This window comes from Colias philodice, chromosome 2 (genome assembly GCF_061535455.1).
Source record: "Colias philodice isolate Cphi_HAF_F1 chromosome 2, ilColPhil1 Martin Lab GWU primary, whole genome shotgun sequence".
Lineage (NCBI taxonomy): Eukaryota > Metazoa > Arthropoda > Insecta > Lepidoptera > Pieridae > Colias > Colias philodice.
This window is the reverse complement of record NC_143087.1, coordinates 9,927,779-9,942,290: the sequence shown is the minus strand read 5'-3', so window position 1 is coordinate 9,942,290 and position 14,512 is coordinate 9,927,779. Positions and strand designations below refer to the sequence as shown.

The 14,512-nt window shown below is 42.9% G+C and overlaps 1 protein-coding gene and 1 long non-coding RNA gene across 2 annotated transcripts in view; both read left to right on the top strand.

Annotated features, from left to right (window-relative positions):
• The window catches only part of LOC149490721 (exocyst complex component 4-like), a 16,450-nt gene extending 15,053 nt beyond the window's left edge, over positions 1-1,397 (top strand). Inside the window, exon 6 of the mRNA XM_089707937.1 lies at positions 1,118-1,397. Within this exon, the coding sequence (XP_089564063.1) occupies positions 1,118-1,251 (134 nt within the window). The 3' untranslated portion in view covers positions 1,252-1,397. The remainder of the gene's footprint in view (positions 1-1,117) is intronic.
• LOC149490720 (uncharacterized) lies at positions 1,291-14,512 on the top strand. Its single transcript, XR_016317210.1, has 3 exons — positions 1,291-1,421; positions 12,251-12,374; positions 13,547-14,512. It is a non-coding gene; the product is annotated as an uncharacterized LOC149490720 (long non-coding RNA).

Genomic DNA, 14,512 nt, shown 5'->3' with positions numbered 1-14,512 from the left:
CATACTTTCAAATTCATACATACAACACGCACACACACGTGAGTACAATAAAATTTCATACACACCACTCACAGTTTGAGTTTTACACACACATACGTACACAGCGCATAGAGTGCTTCTGCTACCTGGAACCACCAAACTCCAATATACACAGACACACACAGTTTGCATATACCAAACTTTCATAAACACACATACACAAATCCAATCCACACACACACATTAAACTCACAGATACAATTTATATTCACTCATAACAATACAATGGCATTTACACTCGCCCATACGTTATTGTGGAGCCAATTTAATAGGCAACATTTGACGTCTATCGATTTTATTTTCGTAGAGAGGTAACCTGCTAAAACATCGAATAAAGTGAATTAATCGATACGGACTTGAAACATATGGCAATTGTAAAATTCATCAGCAAATCCCTGTCCAAGTAATATATTATTTTCTTTCGTAAATTCAAGGAGCAAAATGAAACTATTATCTACATAATTTAAAAAAATGCGTTTATTCAGGTGTTATAGATATAATAATAATAAATAAAATTCTGTTTTATTATAAACACAACGCATTTATTAATTTCGAAACGTGACGAGTGACGAGAAACGTCTCTTTTATTTAAAAAGTAAAAGGTTAATTGACACATCATTGTAGCGACGGCAGTTCTTTAAATCTGTAATTGTTTATTATGTTTGGAATGGTTATCGGTCATTATTATTATAAATATTTAATTGTTATTGAAAAAAGTTAAACAAATGTACAGTTCTAACAAAACGAAATAACATATTATTATTCTATGCCGTTGTTACTAGGTTACGTTGTTGAATTTTGTTGAACTGTTGCCTATTAAAATGACTACTATAACATTTACATTCGCTTTTCACACCCAATGGGATGGTTATGTCGGTAGCTAAGTATCTTATTTATTCTTTTTGTTGATGTTGCAGTAATTATAAGTCTGTAGCCAAAACATACTATTGTTTTTACTTCATTTAAATTTTACATGAAATTTTAATGAACGGTCTATGTAAACTGTATTAAACAATTATTACGTGTAGAATGAATACTTTTTATGTTATCCAACACAACACTCTCGCTCGTGTTACAGTACATAATGAACGGCATCAGCGAGAAGATGTCCGCCGCGGTAGTATGGCGCTGGCAATCAGAGCGCGGGGCCACAGCAAACAGCGTGTGGTGCGCAGCTCGCGGGTGGTGCTGATGCGAGACTCGCAGCGCTGAGACGCTGTCTCGCAGCGCTGAGGCGCTGTCTCGCAGCGCTGAGACGCTGTCTCGCAGCGCTGAGGCGCTGTCTCGCAGCGCTGAGGCGCTGTCTCGCAGCGCTGCGACCCCCGCACGACGGGCTCCACGCTGCCCAGGCGTACTTGGACCTGCTGGCGTGCACACCCGAGGTGAGGCTCTATGGAGCTATATGGGAGTGTAAAAATGGTGACCAAAATGTGTTAACTGCACCTACTTGCGTGGTTATGTGAGTTTATGCTAGAATTATACGTCACTGTTGCGACGAGCTGCACGCTGCGCATGCGTACGCGTTGCTGGCACGTGCGGCGGCACGCAATGCACGATTTTATGTTGCTAACACATTCGGCGGCACGCAAGGTACGATTTTATGTTGCTAACACATTCGGCGGCACGCAAGGTACGATTTTATGTTGCTAACACGTTACGCGGCACGAAATGCACGATTTTATGTTGCTAACACGTTCGGCGGCATGCAAGGTACGATTTTATGTTGCTAACACGTTACGCGGCACGCAATGCACGATTTTATGTTGCTAACACGTTCGGCGGCACGCAAGGTACGATTTTATGTTGCTAACACGTTCGGCGGCACGCAAGGTACGATTTTTTGTTGCTAACACGTTACGCGGCACGCAAGGTACGATTTTATGTTGCTAACACGTTCGGCGGCACGCAAGGTACGATTTTATGTTGCTAACACGTTCGGCGGCACGCAAGGTACGATTTTATGTTGCTAACACGTTACGCGGCACGCAATGCACGATTTTATGTTGCTAACACATTCGGCGGCACGCAATGCACGATTTTATGTTGCTAACACATTCGGCGGCACGCAAGGTACGATTTTATGTTGCTAACACATTCGGCGGCACGCAAGGTACGATTTTATGTTGCTAACACGTTACGCGGCACGCAATGCACGATTTTATGTTGCTAACACGTTCGGCGGCACGCAAGGTACGATTTTATGTTGCTAACACGTTACGCGGCACGCAATGCACGATTTTATGTTGCTAACACGTTCGGCGGCACGCAAGGTACGATTTTATGTTGCTAACACGTTCGGCGGCACGCAAGGTACGATTTTATGTTGCTAACACGTTCGGCGGCACGCAAGGTACGATTTTTTGTTGCTAACACGTTACGCGGCACGCAAGGTACGATTTTATGTTGCTAACACGTTCGGCGGCACGCAAGGTACGATTTTATGTTGCTAACACGTTCGGCGGCACGCAAGGTACGATTTTATGTTGCTAACACGTTACGCGGCACGCAATGTACGATTTTATGTTGCTAACACATTCGGCGGCATGCAAGCTACGATTTTATGTTGCTAACACGTTCGGCGGCACGCAAGGTACGATTTTATGTTGCTAACACGTTACGCGGCACGCAAGGTACGATTTTATGTTGCTAACACGTTCGGCGGCACGCAAGGTACGATTTTATGTTGCTAACACGTTACGCGGCACGCAATGCACGATTTTATGTTGCTAACACGTTCGGCGGCACGCAAGGTACGATTTTATGTTGCTAACACGTTCGGCGGCACGCAAGGTACGATTTTTTGTTGCTAACACGTTACGCGGCACGCAAGGTACGATTTTATGTTGCTAACACGTTCGGCGGCACGCAAGGTACGATTTTATGTTGCTAACACGTTCGGCGGCACGCAAGGTACGATTTTTTGTTGCTAACACATTCGGCGGCACGCAAGGTACGATTTTATGTTGCTAACACGTTACGCGGCACGCAAGGTACGATTTTATGTTGCTAACACGTTCGGTGGCACGCAAGGTACGATTTTATGTTGCTAACACGTTCGGCGGCACGCAAGGTACGATTTTATGTTGCTAACACGTTACGCGGCACGCAAGGTACGATTTTATGTTGCTAACACGTTACGCGGCACGCAATGCACGATTTAATGTTGCTAACACGTTCGGCGGCACGCAAGGTACGATTTTATGTTGCTAACACGTTCGGCGGCACGCAAGGTACGATTTTATGTTGCTAACACGTTCGGCGGCACGCAAGGTACGATTTTATGTTGCTAACACGTTCGGCGGCACGCAAGGTACGATTTTATGTTGCTAACACGTTACGCGGCACGCAATGTACGATTTTATGTTGCTTACACATTCGGCGGCACGCAAGGTAGGATTTTATGTTGCTTACACGTTACGCGGCACGCAAGGTACGATTTTATGTTGCTAACACGTTCGGCGGCACGCAAGGTACGATTTTATGTTGCTAACACGTTACGAGGCACGCAATGTACGATTTTATGTTGCTAACACGTTCGGTGGCACGCAAGGTACGATTTTATGTTGCTAACACGTTACGCGGCACGCAAGGTACGATTTTATGTTGCTAACACATTCGGCGGCACGCAAGGTACGATTTTATGTTGCTAACACGTTACGCGGCACGCAATGCACGATTTTATGTTGCTAACACGTTCGGCGGCACGCAAGGTACGATTTTATGTTGCTAACACGTTCGGCGGCATGCAAGGTACGATTTTATGTTGCTAACACGTTACGCGGCACGCAAGGTACGATTTTATGTTGCTAACACGTTACGCGGCACGCAATGTACGATTTTATGTTGCTTACACATTCGGCGGCACGCAAGGTACGATTTTATGTTGCTAACACGTTCGGCGGCACGCAAGGTACGATTTTATGTTGCTAACACGTTACGCGGCACGCCATGTACGATTTTATGTTGCTTACACATTCGGCGGCACGCAAGGTACGATTTTATGTTGCTAACACGTTCGGCGGCACGCAAGGTACGATTTTATGTTGCTAACACGTTCGGCGGCACGCAAGGTACGATTTTATGTTGCTAACACGTTCGGCGGCACGCAAGGTACGATTTTTTGTTGCTAACACATTCGGCGGCACGCAAGGTACGATTTTATGTTGCTAACACGTTACGCGGCACGCAAGGTACGATTTTATGTTGCTAACACGTTCGGCGGCACGCAAGGTACGATTTTATGTTGCTAACACGTTCGGCGGCACGCAAGGTACGATTTTATGTTGCTAACACGTTACGCGGCACGCAATGCATGATTTTATGTTGCTAACACGTTACGCGGCACGCAAGGTACGATTTTATGTTGCTAACACGTTACGCGGCACGCAAGGTACGATTTTATGTTGCTAACACGTTACGCGGCACGCAATGCACGATTTAATGTTGCTAACACGTTCGGCGGCACGCAAGGTACGATTTTATGTTGCTAACACGTTCGGTGGCACGCAAGGTACGATTTTATGTTGCTAACACGTTCGGCGGCACGCAAGGTACGATTTTATGTTGCTAACACGTTCGGCGGCACGCAAGGTACGATTTTATGTTGCTAACACGTTACGCGGCACGCAATGTACGATTTTATGTTGCTTACACATTCGGCGGCACGCAAGGTAGGATTTTATGTTGCTTACACGTTACGCGGCACGCAAGGTACGATTTTATGTTGCTAACACGTTGGGCGGCACGCAAGGTACGATTTGATGTTGCTAACACGTTACGAGGCACGCAATGTACGATTTTATGTTGCTAACACGTTCGGTGGCACGCAAGGTACGATTTTATGTTGCTAACACGTTACGCGGCACGCACTGTACGATTTTATGTTGTTCACACATTCGGCGGCATGCAAGGTACGATTTTATGTTGCTAACACGTTCGGCGGCACGCAAGGTACGATTTTATGTTGCTAACACGTTCGGCGGCACGCAAGGTACGATTTTTTGTTGCTAACACGTTACGCGGCACGCCATGTACGATTTTATGTTGCTAACACATTCGGCTGCACGCAAGGTACGATTTTATGTTGCTAACACGTTACGCGGCACGCAAGGTACGATTTTATGTTGCTTACACATTCGGCGGCACGCAAGGTACGATTTTATGTTGCTAACACGTTCGGCGGCACGCAAGGTACGATTTTATGTTGCTAACACGTTACGCGGCACGCAATGTACGATTTTATGTTGCTTACACATTCGGCGGCACGCAAGGTAGGATTTTATGTTGCTTACACGTTACGCGGCACGCAAGGTACGATTTTATGTTGCTAACACGTTCGGCGGCACGCAAGGTACGATTTTATGTTGCTTACACGTTCGGCGGCACGCAAGGTACGATTTTATGTTGCTAACACGTTCGGAGGCACGCAAGGTACGATTTTATGTTGCTAACACGTTCGGCGGCACGCAAAGTACGATTTTATGTTGCTAACACGTTCGCCGGCACGCAAGGTACGATTTTATGTTGCTAACACGTTACGCGGCATGCAGTGTACGATTTTATGTTGCTTACACGTTCGGCGGCACGCAAGGTACGATTTTATGTTGCTCACACGTTCGGCGGCACGCAAGGTACGATTTTATGTTGCTAACACGTTAGGCGGCACGCAATGTACGATTTTATGTTGCTAACACATTCGGCGGCACGCAAGCTACGATTTTATGTTGCTAACACGTTCGGCGGCACGCAAGGTACGATTTTATGTTGCTAACACGTTACGCGGCACGCAAGGTACGATTTTATGTTGCTCACACATTCGGCGGCACGCAAGGTACGATTTTATGTTGCTAACACGTTACGCGGCACGCAATGCACGATTTTATGTTGCTAACACGTTCGGCGGCACGCAAGGTACGATTTTATGTTGCTAACACGTTCGGCGGCATGCAAGGTACGATTTTATGTTGCTAACACGTTACGCGGCACGCAAGGTACGATTTTATGTTGCTAACACGTTACGCGGCACGCAATGTACGATTTTATGTTGCTTACACATTCGGCGGCACGCAAGGTACGATTTTATGTTGCTAACACGTTCGGCGGCACGCAAGGTACGATTTTATGTTGCTAACACGTTACGCGGCACGCCATGTACGATTTTATGTTGCTTACACATTCGGCGGCACGCAAGGTACGATTTTATGTTGCTAACACGTTCGGCGGCACGCAAGGTACGATTTTATGTTGCTAACACGTTCGGCGGCACGCAAGGTACGATTTTATGTTGCTAACACGTTCGGTGGCACGCAAGGTACGATTTTATGTTGCTAACACGTTACGCGGCACGCAATGTACGATTTTATGTTGCTAACACGTTCGGAGGCACGCAAGGTACGATTTTATGTTGCTAACACGTTCGGCGGCACGCAAGGTACGATTTTATGTTGCTAACACGTTACGCGGCATGCAGTGTACGATTTTATGTTGCTAACACGTTCGGCGGCACGCAAGGTACGATTTTATGTTGCTAACACGTTCGGCGGCACGCAAGGTACGATTTTATGTTGCTAACACGTTACGCGGCACGCAATGTACGATTTTATGTTGCTAACACATTCGGCGGCATGCAAGCTACGATTTTATGTTGCTAACACGTTCGGCGGCACGCAAGGTACGATTTTATGTTGCTAACACGTTACGCGGCACGCAAGGTACGATTTTATGTTGCTAACACATTCGGCGGCACGCAAGGTACGATTTTATGTTGCTAACACGTTACGCGGCACGCAAGGTACGATTTTATGTTGCTTACACGTTACGCGGCACGCAATGTACGATTTTATGTTGCTTACACATTCGGCGGCACTCAAGGTACGATTTTATATTGCTAACACGTTCGGCGGCACGCAAGGTACGATTTTATGTTGCTAACACGTTCGGCGGCACGCAAGGTACGATTTTATATTGCTAACACGTTCGGCGGCACGCGAGGTACGATTTTTGTTGCTTACACGTTACGCGGCACGCAAGGTACGATTTTATGTTGCTAACACGTTACGCGGCACGCAATGTACGATTTTATGTTGCTTACACATTCGGCGGCACGCAAGGTACGATTTTATGTTGCTAACACGTTCGGCGGCACGCAAGGTACGATTTTATGTTGTTAACACGTTCGGCGGCACGCAAGGTACGATTTTATATTGCTAACACGTTCGGCGGCACGCGAGGTACGATTTTTGTTGCTTACAAGTTACGCGGCACGCAAGGTACGATTTTATGTTGCTAACACGTTCGGCGGCACGCAAGGTACGATTTTATGTTGCTAACACGTTCGGCGGCACGCAAGGTACGATTTTTTGTTGCTAACACGTTACGCGGCACGCCATGTACGATTTTATGTTGCTTACACATTCGGCGGCACGCAAGGTACGATTTTATGTTGCTAACACGTTCGGCGGCACGCAAGGTACGATTTTATGTTGCTAACACGTTCGGCGGCACGCAAGGTACGATTTTATGTTGCTAACACGTTACGCGGCACGCAATGTACGATTTTATGTTGCTAACACATTCGGCGGCACGCAAGGTACGATTTTATGTTGCTAACACGTTACGCGGCACGCAAGGTACGATTTTATGTTGCTAACACGTTCGGCGGCACGCAAGGTACGATTTTATGTTGCTAACACGTTCGGCGGCACGCAAGGTACGATTTTATGTTGCTAACACGTTCGGCGGCACGCAAGGCACGATTTAATGTTGCTAACACGTTCGGCGGCACGCAAGGTACGATTTTATGTTGCTTACACGTTCGACGGCACGCAAGGTACGATTTTATATTGCTAACACGTTCGGCGGCACGCAAGGTACGATTTTATGTTGCTAACACGTTACGCGGCACGCAATGTACGATTTTATGATGCTAACACGTTCGGCGGCACGCAAGGTACGATTTTATATTGCTTACACGTTACGCGGCACGCAATGTACGATTTTATGTTGCTAACACATTCGGCGGCACGCAAGGTACGATTTTATGTTGCTCACACGTTCGGCGGCACGCAAGGTACGATTTTATGTTGCTTACACGTTTGGCGGCACGCAAGGTACGATTTTATGTTGCTAACACGTTCGGCGGCACGCAAGGTACGATTTTATGTTGCTAACACGTTCGGCGGCACGCAAGGTACGATTTTATGTTGCTAACACGTTACGCGGCACGCAATGTCCGATTTTATGTTGCTTACACGTTCGGCGGCACGCAAGGTACGATTTTATGTTGCTAACACGTTACGTGGCACGCAATGTACGATTTTATGTTGCTAACACGTTCGACGGCACGCAAGGTACGATTTTATGTTGCTAACACGTTACGCGGCACGCAATGTACAATTTTATGTTGCTTACACGTTCGGCGGCACGCAAGGTACGATTTTATGTTGCTAACACGTTACGCGGCACGCAAGGTACGATTTTATGTTGCTAACACGTTCGGCGGCACGCAAGGTACGATTTTATGTTGCTAACACGTTCGGCGGCACGCAAGGTACGATTTTATGTTGCTAACACGTTACGCGGCACGCAAGGTACGGTTTTATGCTGCTAACACGTTTGGCGGCACGCAAGGTACGATTTTATGTTGCTAACACGTTCGGCGGCACGCAAGGTACGATTTTATGTTGCTAACACGTTACGTCCGAAGCCAAAAATATAGTTAGGCTACAAACTGAAACAATCGATATTTATTTAACGTGAAGTCATTGACATCACTTTTCTATACTATGTATCTTTGTATCTATCATTCAAAATCTGTGGATGTGTCACCCGCTACTATCGATCCCCCTGAATACCCCTAAATCATAGAAATCTAATTATAGTAGAGCCATTTTAATAGGCAACATTTGACAGTTCAACAAAATTCAACAACGTAACCTAGTAACGACGACATAGAATAACATGATATTTCGTTTTGTTAGAACTGCACATTTGCTTAACTTTTTTCAATTACGATTACATATTTATAATAATAATGACCGATGCAACTAATTTTAAGATTTGATTTTACTGTTAAACCATTCTAAACATAATAAACATTTTCTTATTTAAAGAACTGACGTCGCTACAATTTTGTGTCAATAAACCTTTTTTCTTTATAAATACCAGAGACGTTACTCTAAAAATCGAAATCTGACATCTAGAATCGAATGCATTGGTTACTTGGGAATAAAAATCATCATAAATCATTGACATGTGTTTCAAGTTCGATTGACAATTGTTTCAAGTCCGTATCGATTAATTCGCTTTAATCGATGTTTTTAAGCAGGTTACCACCCTATGAAGATAAAATTGATAGACGTCAAATGTTGCCTATTAAATTGGCTCAACTATAATAACAAGGCAATAGAAGTGGTAAGCGCGCGTGACATTGTCGCCGCTCAGGTGGTTACCATGCCACATGACCATGACCATTCTTATTATCACGTTTAACACAAATTTCAACCTTATTTCTATGAGTTTATGTTCAAAGTTATATCTATTGAAAATTGACAACCTCTGTTGTAGAAAAGCCGAATTTTTGCGTATTTGAGCAAAAATAAACAAAACGTCTCATATGCTTAGGGATGTTATTCTAAAATAAACCGTAAATTCGTGCGTTAGGATACATATTAAAAAGCTTAATTTAATATTTAAGTTAGTTTTCACTAAAATCAAGCTGTCCAATAAAAGGCATAGTTTACTTGTGTGTACTGTTTAGCTATCGGTTTAAATGTGTTGATTTTGGCGACAGCGGTTTTCATACGAATTATGACATTATAGCACTTCTGTGTCTTGTTATTTAGATTTCTATGCCTTAAATTCTCGTAAACACGCTTGCTTGCAATTTGAACGTTTTGTATGAAGTTTCCTTACTGTATGTAACTGTATATTGTGTTATGTTAATACATTAAAATGTCAATTGTAACCTGTGTTGATCATGTCAATACGCGTTATGAAATTATTGATTACGATTTAAAAAAATAAGTGTTATCCGAGCCTTATTCCTGTGACTTTGAAACTTTACTCTCAACGCGCCCAAGTTTCACTTCAATTGAGTTGTACTGAGGACAACGAAAGGATTTCAACAAATTTTTTTAAGTTATACATGCTTGAAAAAAAAATGTGTGCGTGTACTAGAGTACACACGTAAGAAGTGAAACTTCTTTATGTCCTTATTTTTCAAAAAATAATTTACTATATACAATATTAAAGAAATACGTTAGTCACACGATCGTCGCTACCTACTTAAATATTTACACCGGCCGCTGCTGCAACTCGCTCGCTTCACTCGCTCGGCTCGTGCGGTAGTTCAAAAGTTAACCTAAGATGCTCGTCGCTTCGCTCCTCGCTACCTATTTACATATTTACACCGGCTGCTGCTGCAACTCGCTCGCTTCGCTCGCTCGGCTCGTGCGGTAGTTCAAAAGTTAACCTAAGATGCTCGTCGCTTCGCTCCTCGCTACCTATTTGAATATTTACGCCGGCCACTGCCGCGACTCGCTCGCTTCGCTCGCTTGGCTCGTGCGGTAGTTCAAAAGTTAACCTAAGATGCTCGTCGCTTCGCTCCTCGCTACCTATTTAAATATTTACACCGGCCGCTGCTGCAACTCGCTCGCTTCGCTCGCTCGGCTCGTGCGGTAGTTCAAAAGTTAACCTAAGATGCTCGTCGCTTCGCTCCTCGCTACCTATTTAAATATTTACACCGGCCGCTGCTGCAACTCGCTCGCTTCGCTCGCTCGGCTCGTGCGGTAGTTCAAAAGTTAACCTAAGATGCTCGTCGCTTCGCTCCTCGCTACCTATTTGAATATTTACGCCGGCCACTGCCGTTTTCAGCTTATAAAGATTTCGACTTAGGCGGATTTTGATTGGACAGAGAGTTTGAGGTTTATTCTTATAAATTTTGAATTCATAAAATTATAATTGAACACCTGACACCAATCAAGCAAACACGTGTTTACGTGAGTCATAGATTTATTATCGTATACTCCTAAAATGTTTTCTAAGAAACAATTGTGTACTTACATTGTCGGCACGTTCTTAAAGTCGGTAACTTATTTTTGTTCGAACAATAGAGGTAATAAATTCCTAATGATCGAGTTGTAAAGGCTGTAAAATAAAAAATATTCTATATTAAAACGTATATAATATAATATGTGCGTCATTAATTTCTGACTGTTTCGAAATTTGGTGCAAAATAAAATAGTGTGTAAATAAAATTTGTAAAAAATCAATAAAATAAAACAATTGAGTAAAGATCTATAGGCATATTATGTATGTATTTATACAAGATATGTATATATATTTATACAGGGAACTTCTCAACGTGTTATCTATGAAATTATACTTTTACTCAATTGTTTAATTTTATTTACACACTGTTTTATTTTGCATCAAATCTCGAAACAGTCAGAAATTAATGACGCACATAGTACATAATATATACATATTAAGACAGAGGTTAAGCTTAAATAACTTGAAAAATAAATAACATGATCACGCCCACGTGTTGGTGTTTTAAAAAATTCAATCATAAACTGAGAATAACTGTAAATATTTTAGAATTAGAAAAATAAATATGTACCACAATAACATTCAAGTATTAGAAAAAATTTATACATAATTCCACCCACGTATCTATACATATTATCTATACATATTATAATAAAATTGAAAAAATTGAAAAATACAATCAAAAAGTGAGGTTAATTTTAAATAACTTAGAAAAATAAATACCATAATTACACCTAAGTATTAGAAAAAGATATGTAATTACTTACTTTTTTTTTAAATTCACTGGAATTAGAATAATTAAAATAAACACTTTGATTGTGCTGATCACTTTAATATAATATTATCACGTCACCATAGAGCGTTGGAAATAAATACGAGTGCAATAGAAAAACGGTCAAGTAAAGTGGTAGGACGTACGTTAAAACGATACGATATCCCTACTCCGCTGGAGAAAGTATACGTCGAATCACGCGTGGTAGGGATAAGAAAAAAAATGTCACGAGTACGGCGTAACGCAAAAATGTAACGCGCGCGGCGTAACGCAAAAAATGTAACGCGCGCGGCGTAACGCAAAAAATGTCTCACAAAATTTTTGTCCACCCCCGATAAAGAAGTTTCACTTCAAAAAAGAGAAATTTATCTTCCAAAAAAAACATTACAGATGCGCATCGAATGCTTCCACTACTTGGACCAGAAGGGCGGTGAAGGTGAAGCGGGTGGTACAGCGCGACTAGCTGCCAGTCTGCAGTCAGAATTTAGCGAGATTGGAGCCGCAACGTCTTGCTGTGAGATAATACACAACACACACAAACATTCACATGCACCAAACACCAAACTTTCATACTTTCAAATTCATACATACACACACGCACACACACGTGAGTACAATAAAATTTCATACACACCACTCACAGTTTGAGTTTTACACACACATACGTACACAGCGCATAGAGTGCTTCTGCTACCTGGAACCACCAAACTCCAATATACACAGACACACACAGTTTGCATATACCAAACTTTCATAAACACACATACACAAATCCAATCCACACACACACATTAAACTCACAGATACAATTTATATTCACTCATAACAATACAATGGCATTTACACTCGCCCATACGTTATTGTGGAGCCAATTTAATAGGCAACATTTGACGTCTATCGATTTTATTTTCGTAGAGAGGTAACCTGCTAAAACATCGAATAAAGTGAATTAATCGATACGGACTTGAAACATATGGCAATTGTAAAATTCATCAGCAAATCCCTGTCCAAGTAATATATTATTTTCTTTCGTAAATTCAAGGAGCAAAATGAAACTATTATCTACATAATTTAAAAAAATGCGTTTATTCAGGTGTTATAGATATAATAATAATAAATAAAATTCTGTTTTATTATAAACACAACGCATTTATTAATTTCGAAACGTGACGAGTGACGAGAAACGTCTCTTTTATTTAAAAAGTAAAAGGTTAATTGACACATCATTGTAGCGACGGCAGTTCTTTAAATCTGTAATTGTTTATTATGTTTGGAATGGTTATCGGTCATTATTATTATAAATATTTAATTGTTATTGAAAAAAGTTAAACAAATGTACAGTTCTAACAAAACGAAATAACATATTATTATTCTATGCCGTTGTTACTAGGTTACGTTGTTGAATTTTGTTGAACTGTTGCCTATTAAAATGACTACTATAACATTTACATTCGCTTTTCACACCCAATGGGATGGTTATGTCGGTAGCTAAGTATCTTATTTATTCTTTTTGTTGATGTTGCAGTAATTATAAGTCTGTAGCCAAAACATACTATTGTTTTTACTTCATTTAAATTTTACATGAAATTTTAATGAACGGTCTATGTAAACTGTATTAAACAATTATTACGTGTAGAATGAATACTTTTTATGTTATCCAACACAACACTCTCGCTCGTGTTACAGTACATAATGAACGGCATCAGCGAGAAGATGTCCGCCGCGGTAGTATGGCGCTGGCAATCAGAGCGCGGGGCCACAGCAAACAGCGTGTGGTGCGCAGCTCGCGGGTGGTGCTGATGCGAGACTCGCAGCGCTGAGACGCTGTCTCGCAGCGCTGAGGCGCTGTCTCGCAGCGCTGAGACGCTGTCTCGCAGCGCTGAGGCGCTGTCTCGCAGCGCTGAGGCGCTGTCTCGCAGCGCTGCGACCCCCGCACGACGGGCTCCACGCTGCCCAGGCGTACTTGGACCTGCTGGCGTGCACACCCGAGGTGAGGCTCTATGGAGCTATATGGGAGTGTAAAAATGGTGACCAAAATGTGTTAACTGCACCTACTTGCGTGGTTATGTGAGTTTATGCTAGAATTATACGTCACTGTTGCGACGAGCTGCACGCTGCGCATGCGTACGCGTTGCTGGCACGTGCGGCGGCACGCAATGCACGATTTTATGTTGCTAACACATTCGGCGGCACGCAAGGTACGATTTTATGTTGCTAACACATTCGGCGGCACGCAAGGTACGATTTTATGTTGCTAACACGTTACGCGGCACGCAATGCACGATTTTATGTTGCTAACACGTTCGGCGGCATGCAAGGTACGATTTTATGTTGCTAACACGTTACGCGGCACGCAATGCACGATTTTATGTTGCTAACACGTTCGGCGGCACGCAAGGTACGATTTTATGTTGCTAACACGTTCGGCGGCACGCAAGGTACGATTTTTTGTTGCTAACACGTTACGCGGCACGCAAGGTACGATTTTATGTTGCTAACACGTTCGGCGGCACGCAAGGTACGATTTTATGTTGCTAACACGTTCGGCGGCACGCAAGGTACGATTTTATGTTGCTAACACGTTACGCGGCACGCAATGTACGATTTTATGTTGCTAACACATTCGGCGGCATGCAAGCTACGATTTTATGT